Genomic DNA, 10,895 nt, shown 5'->3' with positions numbered 1-10,895 from the left:
GGTCAAAACTTTATTGCTGAGGGCAAAAGACCATCAAATGAGACACTAAGTAGATCAGCGGTTCTCAACCTGTGGGTCGCGACCCCTTTGGCGGTCGAATGACCCTTTCACAGGGGTCACCTAAGACCATCCTGCATATCAGATATTTACCATATGATTCATAACAGTAGCAACATTACAGTTATGAAGTAGCAACGAAAATAATTTTATGGTTGGGTCACAACATGAGGAACTGTATTTAAAGGGCCAGAAGGTTGAGAATCACTGGAATAGATTAACAGGGAAAAACAGACAGACATACACTACCAACAACCAAACTATCAATATAGAACAAAATAAAGTTGATATTAAAATGTAATAACAGAAAATACTTAAAAGGTATTCTCATAAAAGATAGTGTTAGATTTACTATTATATTTTAGCTGTACTTCAGAGTAGCTTCAGTGCTGTTATGAATCAGTCAAATTATGATGCACTGAGAATTAAGTTAATGCTCAAGGAAATAATAAAAATTGAGTACTTTATAAAATTGTTTCTTTAACATAAATAACTTTCAAGGAATCAAAACAGAGATATTAACCGCAAAGCAAACACATATCTAAGAATCAATATTACTGCTCTGAATAACAAGAGATAAAAATGTGAAAAAAATATTTTAAATTTTAGTTTATAACAATATTAATTTTCAATAAAACTAGCAAGAATACAATTAACATTATTATATTTCTTAGTATTACAAGCAAATGGTTTCTAGCATAGATTTGGATTTGGTTACATTAAAAATGAACTGTGTTAACATAAATTGTTAAATACTTAAAAAGTTAACAGGCCCATCTTTGCCCATGCTGTGGCACTCTCTGCATGAAAAGGGGTAGCTCATTTCAAGTCGGTTCCTCTGCCTCAAGCCTTGTCCAACCCAGACACTCTCTCCTCACAGTCAAAGGGAACCACCCAATCACTTCAATTCTGGGCTCCAAGCACAGATGCAGCTTGAGATGAATCTATTGATGAATGAGGACAATGACTATACCTGCCTTATGGGGTCAATGTGTGATTAAGTCAAAATAGGGAGGAAAGGCCCTCAGTGCAGCATTTGGCCCTGAGTCAAGTATTTCCTCATCACTGCCTGGCCGAGAGCCTACCTGCCCCTGCTGCCTACAGGGCAGCTGAATCACTTCTGGGTAGGTAGGGTCTTTCTAAGTGGACCCCCACCTTGGCCTCAGAGCTCATGCCCTGGAGTCAAATTACTGGCCAATTTCAAATTAGGCAATACATACTTTATATCTTCTCCTTGGTAAATTTAGTTTTAAACTGATGTAATTTTGACATGGTACATTGATATAATACATATTATCCTATATCAGTGATGGCGAACCTTTTGAGCTCGGTGTGTCAGCATTTTGAAAAACCCTAACTTAACTCTGGTGCCGTGTCACATATAGAAATTTTTTGATATTTGTAACCACAGTAAAACAAAGACTTATATTTTTGATATTTATTTTATATATTTAAATGCCATTTAACAAAGAAAAATCAACCAAGAAAATGAGTTCGCCATCATAGGTTCGCCATCACTGCCCTATATAATAAAAGCCCAGTGACCATAACGGCATAATGACCAGAACGACTGCTTGACCAGTTGCCATGAGGTGCACTGACCACCTCTCCGTCCCTCCCCTGGGCCCACAGGCTCCGATCGTAGGATGGCAAATGGAGAACCATGGGGAACCGGGGTGGGTGGTGGCAGGGCGAAACTGGGGACTGGCGAGCAGGCAGAAGATGGCCCCGATCTCATGGTAGGCCTAGGGGACCCTACCCATGCACGATTTTGTGCTCTGGGCCTCTAGTGTATTATATAATAACTTACTTATAAACTATCATTTCAGAGGAAAAAAAATTTACTTAAGACAAACCCACGTTTTTGAGATCTTCGTGCCCTTATTAAATAGTGAACCTTTTATGTGTCAGAGCCAATTTTTTGTCCCTTATGGAAGGAAATGCATCTCTAATTTTATTATAGGAATTGATATAAAAATATGATTGCTTATATATTTTCTCAGAAGCCAACTTTTTATCCTTCAAAGTGACTTTCATGTTGACTTTAAAATGTTTTTAGGACAGCATTCTTTAATATGCTTATTGAATTCTTTTCATAATTCACGAATAAAGTGAAAAAAAATTCATAAAACATGCAAAAGCAAACTTTAGTGTACTGTAACATTTAAATTGGATGACACAAAAATCTTCATTTTTTTCTATCTCTTACATCAATTATTAAATTGAATGTTTTCTCAGGATAAAAGAAAACCTTTTAAGAATTCCATGCAATTTATGTACTGAAGGCATCATGGATTCAACAAATATTTACTAAGTGCCTATGCATCAAGCCATTCATCATCTGTACATATAAATTATGAGAACACCCTATGACATAGCACACTGAGAAATAAGAAATTAAAAAGGAAAAGTGAATGCAAAATTAAAATAAAACAATTACAAAAATATAACAAGAAGTTAATTGTATTTTTATCATCATCAACATCATCATTAAATAACAAATCAAATTGGAGTTAAGTGCCCAGACGCCATTCCACCTTAGAACATTTTGATCTTTACTTGAGAGCAGAGCCTATTTGATTGAAAATGTTTTAATTTTCCTATCTTCCTGGAGATAGGAAAGACTGGTGACAGAAATTTGAAGTTTAAAAATCTATCATTTTTATTAATTCGATTTCTCATGCAAATACTCTGCCAGTTAGAACTTAAATCATGTACTCATCTCAAGTAGTTTAACAAAGAATTTGTTACTCTTTATCTTCTCCAAACACCAAATAACAAATGTGTATTAATTTTAGGAACTTCTTGGTTCCCTAGTACTGTAATATAGATTCTGCAAACAAAACAAAACGAAAAAACAAAAACACCTCAGGAATTTTATGTTGAAAATCTGGCATTAAAAATTAAAGTACTCATAACCCCACCAACTATCTTTGCTTTATTGAGATGCTAAGAAAAAAAAAAAACCACATTTGAAACATGGAATCACAGAGGATTCAGACAGACTAGCAGTGGAGCTGTTTTCTAGGTGGGTTAAGCAACTTGCCAACACAGAGCCAATTCTATATAGTAAAAGCCCAATATGCAAATTGTTTGACCGGGAGTTCAACCACTCACTATGATGTGTTGTAACCACCAGGGGGTGGCACGGAACATGGCGGGTGTTGGCGATGCAGTGCTGGCAGTGGGTGGCAGTGGAGGCACTGTTGGCCCAGATGAGAGCGGGATTGCGGAGGGATGGTAGAGCAGGTGAGCGGGCAGTGCCAGGCTAATGTGGGTGTGAGTAGGGGCCAATTGCCTCACTGATTGCCCCGCAGATGGTGACTGGTGGTGGGGGATGGGGGACCCGTCCCCAATGGATTGCCCAGCAGATGAGATGGTGGAGCAGGTGAGGGGGTGGTGCCAGGCCACGGTGGGGTGCCAGGCGGGGCCGGGGGCTGCGAGGCTGGAGGCAAGAGCTGGGGCTGCAAGCCTGGCGGTGCAAGCTGGGGCCTGATCCCCACAGGCCACCCCAAGGGACCCCACCCATGCACGAATTCGTGCACCAGGCCTCTAGTAAGGAATAAAATCCTGGCCTTGGGAACCGGAGGGTTCAGTGCTCTGGGCATATCACCTGAAACAGGGTTGTGCCGTTTTAAAATACCACATATGCTTTCACAACAAGTTACTTACTTCAGCACTATCCTGAATAGAAGAGCCGTTGTTATAATGCTAAAATTCGAGAAGATAACAGCCATGGCCTAGAAAGAAAGAAGAGATAGAGTTACAATCCAAATAAAGTACTGACCTCAGAAATCTCCCAGCTCAGTGGTTCACCTGACAAGAAAAGCTCTTTGGTCAAAAACTTGAGGGGTTATTAGGGCAGCTATTTCACTAGAGGATTAAATTCCATTTTTATTGCTTGTTAAATTTATGCAGATATGATCAAATTATTGTACAGGATTTCAAAATGTGTTGAAATTCAGAAAATACCTGTGTAAATAATCTGTATGTGCAGATTTAGTAATACTTATAAATTCTAAAGGTTTGGGTCTGAAATAACAGTTACCATGCTTCTATAGCATACTTTTTAAAGTTCTCAAAGTGCTTTATAGACTTTTAATACTGTTTCTATGGGTAGAGAGAAGACAGAATCTGTTAGGCCCATTTATAAATTAAGATAATTGGGATGCAGACTTTTAAGCATCCTACCTGTTGTAGAAACTGAATCCATTTTCCTGGTTGAACTACAATGACTCAATACCAGTGATTCACTACCAAATTTATATCTAACAGTCCTTTGGATTTATTCACATTGTTCTAAAAACTTAGAAATGTGTTAGCCAAATTTCATAAAGGTCTGTTTTTGTAAATTCAGTCATATTTCACAGGAGACTATTAATCTGAACATGTGTACATTTTGGCTGAGAAAGTATGAAATTTTATCACTGCCCCTCATAATTGAACCTGACAATATTAATAATTTTTAAAAACAAATCCTACTGATTTAGTTCACCCTGACTTCCTCCCTGCTGTCACTTTAAAATGATTAAACTCCAAAGAGTATCAATAATCTTTTATAACCAGCACATATGGCTAATATGAAGCTGAATTAAAGAAATAAGAGTAAGTCCAATAATTAACAAAAATTCCAATAATACAACATTGTTGTTTTTCTATTGAATTTTTATGGGACTATTTTGTTTCCTCAGTGTCCTTCTCTGTAGACAAATTCTTGCGAACCCCTAGTTAAAAGGAGATGAAGCAAGTGGCTGGTAAGAGTGGGGAAGTGGTGGCTCTGATCAGTCACAATAACGGCAGTGCAAATGTACTAACCAAGCATCCTGGCTGGCCTGATGAATTCTGAAAACTCTTTCTATGCAATAGTGCAGAATAAATAAAAAGCAAGAACTCTTTGCCCCCAAACTTCCATTTATCTCTATTTAATTCTTTCCAATTAGACTTGGGCACTGCAATACACAGAATATGCCATGTGATTTATTTTGTAATATTTGTGGTTTTACACAATCAGGAAGGAAGAGCAAAACAGTAACTTGGAAGAAAAAAACAGGAAATTATACTTTTACTTTGGTACTGGGGATGTAGGGAAGGGATATGAATTTAAGAACATAATCTATTGGATACAAATAAAATAAAACAAATATATACTTATTGAATGTGAATAATTATGTCTTTGGGTATAGGAATTCTCAGATCTGAGAAAGTAGAAGCAAGAATTTAGGAGAGGACACAGTTTAGATGAAATGAACACTTAGTAATAATAACAATATAGGTCACAGGGCTGAAAAGAACTTCATGTGACCACCCAGTACAAGTGGTGTGGTAACATTATTCTCTTTTACAAATGGGCAACTGACTCAGAGCAGTTGGGGCGTGCCTAGTTACATAGCTTCTAAATTGTGCAAAAGAATCAAACTCCTGTTTTCTACTACTGTGTTCTATTGATCCCTCTTTTTCATACCACTCACAAACTAATTTGGCTATATTTAAGAGACTTCACATAGAAGACTACAACCAATAAAAATACTATTTATGATAGAAATCCCCGAACTTATTCTTTAAAACTTGTAACACATTTTGGCAACAATGGCAACAGAAATGTTCATTTTATAAAACATTAGGAGAAAACACACACATGACCCAAACTGAGTAATAGGTAAGAGCAGGAGACCAAATTTTAAGTTTGATTATTAATGGTTCTCTAAATTGGCCTAAGAATGCTGATAGAGATAAGAAATATTCCTAGTATTATCAAGTTATAGGTAGTGTTTAGAGTCGAGAGGATACAATCTCTACCCTTAAATTACTTGCTGGTTAAGAGAGGACTAACAAAAATAAAATCATACCAAAAATATATCTATATATATAAAAGGCTAAGTGACCATTACAACCAAAAGATCAGTCGCTATGATGCGCACTGACCACCAGGGAGCAGACACTCAACACAGGAGCTGCCCCCTGGTGGTCAGTGCACTCCCACAGCCAACCTCCCATGGTCCCTCCCCCAGCCTGTCCCTCCCCCAGGCTAAGGCTCCGGGCACTGGAGAACCTGGGTCTGGGAAGCCTGTAAAAGGAGAGCAACCCCGACGCTGACCAAGACAGAGTAGCAGCTCGGAGGGGGCAGAAGGGGCAAGGCAGCAGCCTAACTGCAAAGACATAAAGTACGCACCACTGCCATCTTACCTCTGCCACTGCCACTTACCCTTCTGTCCCATCAGCCACATGTAGCTCTGGCCCGCGCCTTTCCAGGCTCCCAACCGCTGACTGGTTAGCACTCTTACAGTGGTGTGCCACTGGCCGAAGTCAGCCATCTATCATGCTTGGGGGCAGAGCCCTGAGAAAAGGTGCAGCTGAGGTAGGAGAGATGACCTGTCTGTCAGCAACTCCAACCAGGGAGAGTGAGGCTGCCCGAGTGTGGGCAGCAAAGTTGAGCTATATTTTCATCTCAGAGCCTAGCTGGTGTTCAGGCCGTTTGGGGGCGCTATGTCTGTGGTCTTTGCTTGCCGCTACCTCAGCACATCTATACAACTAGATCGGGGACAGAGATGGATCCAGATTCACTGGCCAGGGAGCAACTCTTGAATAGTCACTGCAGTTTAATGCAGCAAACTTTAACAAGTGATAGAATCTGGCAAACAGATTGGTAAGTCATTACTCAGATGATTCTCAAACCTCAGGAAGGCCAGGAAGGGCAATGAGAAACTAACAATGCCACGGAAAATGATTAAAAAAAAAAAAAGATTAGCCCTGAAATTCATTTCTCTGTGTTTTCCAATGCTATTTTCTTTGTCATGTTTACTTACAGGTTGAAGATAGGAAAGGACATAGAAGACAATCAAATTATCCAGGAAATAAAGAAAGGCTGGAATGGACCACTTCATGAAATTAAAGAACTCCCTCCAGGAAGCACATTTCAAGTTTCTACTTTGATGATTTTCTAAAGGAAGAAATACAGCAATAAATAAATGATCTTGAGGAGAATGTCCACATTTTTATAGACAGTAAATTATATTTGCTTTTTGACACAATTCTTTAAGAGAGGCTTTATGAACTTGCTTTCATAAATGACTGTTATCCTTACAAAATCAAAGACAATACAGAATTTCATTGCATGCTGTCTTTCTGCACCCCACCACTGTGCATCATCACTGACAATTAGCAACACTTTAGGATTACTGATTCTCCTAATTTCTGTTAACTTGAAATATAAGTATCCCTTAAGGCGAATGAGGATACTCTTGTGTTTCTCATAGCACTGAGAGCATAAAACCAAGAGATCAACAAATTAAAAGAAAAAACAAATCAAGCTTTCAGGCTGGTATGCTGGTATTCCCCACCTATTCCCTGTTCCCTGAGAGCGGAGGAACAGAAAAGGGAGATACTAGGTGAAAAATTATATCTAGGGAAGTAGAAAAAATTAACTTTTACTAATCCTAGTATGAGTTATTGTCCCATTTCTAGATTTTCAAAAACTTAGGAAGGTACTATAATAGAAAGAATATTAAATAAAAAGAAAACAAGTATTTTAGGCCTGTAAATTAATGGATTTCATGAGATTAAGGAATATATTCCACTAACTAGAAACTGTGCACAGACTGAAACCCTTGAGCTTGACAAGTCATCTTCTTGTACAAGCCCTTTACTAAATTGTTTACCTCATATGGGAAGGCAGATCAAAGTAATAAAGAGAGCAAAGGCTCATTAATTGGGAAGTGCATGTGAAGAATAAATATATACTAAAGAGCCACAAAAGGCTAGATACTTCCAATTTGAGGAAGGATGTATGTCCTTATTTGATAGTTGATGAAACTCGAGTTCAGAAAAGTTAAAATAATCTATCCTAAATACAGTCTCTCTGACTCCAATGCACTATACTACCTCTGCTGGTGGAAAAGGGGATGTCTTTGCAATGTGCTACATACTAAGTCAGACAGGAGTAATTTTTAAAAATCCTGAATTTGAGTAATAACTAACTCACTGTATGACCCATTACAAGAACAAGCTACAAGGTAAAGCAACGGACAGGACACTAGAAAACATGGGTTGGAGTCCTGGCTCTGCCCTCCTACTCAGAACTGCTCAGACCTTTCTCTGAGCCCACTTCTTCACCTGAAAAAGACAGATTATCATAATTATGTTTGTATTTTAGCATCCTCATATATAAATTAATGGGCTAAATCAGTGGTCGGCAAACTGCGGCTCATGAGCCACATCCGGCTCTTTGGCCCCTTGAGTGTGGACATGAAGTTTCAATCGCACTGTACGCGTGCACCCACACGTGGTATTTTGTGGAAGACCCACACTTGAGGGGCCGCAGTTTGCCGACCACTGGGCTAAATGATATAAAATGTTCTTGCCTGACACTTCTAAAATTTTTTGATTCTGTGATCGTATATAGTATATAGTATTGCTTCAAGACTCACCTTTCTTTATAACCCAGAACGACACAAGCACACAGAAAACCAGCTTCACTAGTTCTGAGCACACATTCACAGTAGTTGGAAGATAATCATATTTGTTCTCTGAAATGTAACAGGAATATTTTTTAATTACACATTTTGTTTTATATAATGCTTATATACAGCTAATAATTTAGAGTTGTTTTTTAAAAGCTGAATTGTAATGCTGGTTATATTAAACTTCATCCAATTGGTTCTGCTCTTTTGGTTTTTTAATCAATTCACCTACTGTTTAATCTGCCCTACCCCGTTCAGCATTTTATTATCCTTGAATATGATAAATATGCCTCTCACGTTTTCATCCAAGTTGCTGATGAATATGGTGAGGCTAGGACTATGGGCAATAAAAGCTTTGTGGCATGGCATTAGAGACTGCCTTCCAAACTGACCATTAATCAATTGTCAGGGCCTTACTCTTCAAACAGCTATGATTTTACCTGGCTGAATTATTACTCAGCTCATGGTGCCTCTTGTGTAACTTGTTAGCCTTGTACCCAACTCAAGGTATATTCTGTGATATTCCCTTAATCAAGAGTGTTCCTCTCTGTTTCATATCATGGCACACAAAGATGATATTTGTTTGGCACTCCAGAACAAATGGTATACTGGGGTAAAAGGAGGAAGCTATTTGAGGCAAGAGGCAACTGGTCCAGGGCTCTGGCTACTCTACGGCTGAGAAAATGCTCTGACACCGTCAAGAACCCACTGATGAGCTGGAAAGCTATGTCCTAATTTACAAGTCAATCTAATTAGGAAATGAGGTTTGGTTAGCATGCCTTGGTCTTAGCTGTAACCACTGTTTTTTCCAAATGCTTACAAACAACTTGCTCTATAATTTCGCCAAGGACAAACATAAATGTTATTAGGTTTTCTTTTGAGGAATGCGTTTTGCCCCCTTTTGAAAACATTTCCTCGCTTCCCTTGGTCATCATATTAAAAACCCAAACTGGCCAAGTACAGAGGAAAAACACCAACTTGACATTCTCTCCAGAACACCCTTTCTTCCTTTTCCCTGAGGTTCCCCTGATCTTCTCAAACTAAGCATAATTTTTTATTCATCTCTGATCCTGTACCACTACCTACAAACCTCTAAAACAGTCCTTACCACATTGTATTGTTGTGACATTTTGTGTGTGTCTTACCTTTAGAATGTAAACTCCTCATGAGGAAGGGACCATGCCAGTCATCTTCATATACCTGGCAGTTAATGGTGTTTTGCACTTAATGGGCACTTAATAAATGTTAAGCTAAATTTAGTTATTTGCCTGTTAAACTTTCCATTATTCAAAGCCTAGTTAAAAGATCTCTTCCGTTTCCTGAGCTCAAAGCTAGACTGAAATCACATTCTATTTTCCTCCCAATACTTAGCATTGATCTCTCTCATGATACACACCAGCAAACATGCACAAACAAGAATGGGGTTGGGTGGAGGCTTCAGAACACAACTCTTAAACTCTTGTCGTTACTCTTCAATTCATTCTTGTTCTTATTTTCTTATAGTTCTATCATGGTTGACTCCAAACTGTGTCTCAGCATCATGTGGGACCTCCCTCCACTCACCTTCTGCCCACACTCACATATCTTATCTACATTACATCCATCCTTACTGGTGTCTTTCGTTGCCCCAAAAAGGGGCTCCTGCCCCACCATTCACTCATTCTCCTGTTTAAAATCTCCCTTATCTTTAGGGACTTTCCTCCAATAAGTAAGTACTCTGGCTTAAGTGTCTCCTCTATCTTTCTACTAACTGGTTTCCTCCCCATGGCCTAAAATTTGCTCAAAACTCTCTCATCCAAAAAAACAAAACACTGTATAAGATCCTACCACTTCAACTACTACTATACATTCTCCTTCTCATCCTAAAACTGTGTCAATATTCATTATCTCCATATACCCATTTTCCATTCAGGTCTTGTCCCAGAGCAATCTTGTTTCTGATCCTACCACTGTACTCAACCTACCTACTGCTGAGATTAATTATCTTCTAACTAGAGTACTGGTGCACAAAATTTGTGTACAGGTAGGGTCCCTAGGTCTGGCAGGTGATCAGGGCCAATCAGGCCTTTCTGCTGCTGGCCAGGGCCTTCCTTCATTCCACACTGCCCCTTGGTGGTCAGTGCACATCATAGCAATCGATCAAACTCATGGTCTCCCAGTCGAACTCCCAAGTGGACATTTTGCATATTAGCCTTTTATATATATACTAGGGGCCCGGTGCACGAAATTCATGCACTGGGTGGGGGAGGGGGGGAGTGTCCCTCAGCCTAGCCTGCCCCCTCCCACATACTGGGAGCCCTCAGGCGTTGACCCCCATCAACCTCCAATCACAGGATCAGCCCCTTGCCCAGGCCTGACGCCTCTGGCCGAGGCGTCAGGCCT

General features: G+C 39.3%; 1 protein-coding gene across 1 annotated transcript in view; it reads right to left on the bottom strand.

The window, feature by feature from the left end:
• Positions 1–3,445: 3,445 nt before the first annotated feature.
• SLC35A5 (solute carrier family 35 member A5) overlaps positions 3,446–10,895 on the bottom strand; it is an 11,898-nt gene continuing 4,448 nt past the window's right edge. The window contains exons 4-6 of the mRNA XM_015559195.1: positions 8,481–8,579; positions 6,861–6,994; positions 3,446–3,797 (exon numbers count right to left, since the gene is read on the bottom strand). Of these exons, the coding sequence (XP_015414681.1) occupies positions 3,726–3,797; positions 6,861–6,994; positions 8,481–8,579 (305 nt within the window). The 3' untranslated portion in view covers positions 3,446–3,725. The remainder of the gene's footprint in view (positions 3,798–6,860; positions 6,995–8,480; positions 8,580–10,895) is intronic.

Source organism: Myotis davidii, unplaced genomic scaffold (assembly GCF_000327345.1).
Source record: "Myotis davidii unplaced genomic scaffold, ASM32734v1 scaffold450, whole genome shotgun sequence".
In the NCBI taxonomy this organism is placed as follows: Eukaryota; Metazoa; Chordata; class Mammalia; order Chiroptera; family Vespertilionidae; genus Myotis; species Myotis davidii.
The sequence above is the reverse complement of the archived record's forward strand: the minus strand, read 5'-3'. Positions and strand labels throughout refer to the sequence as shown.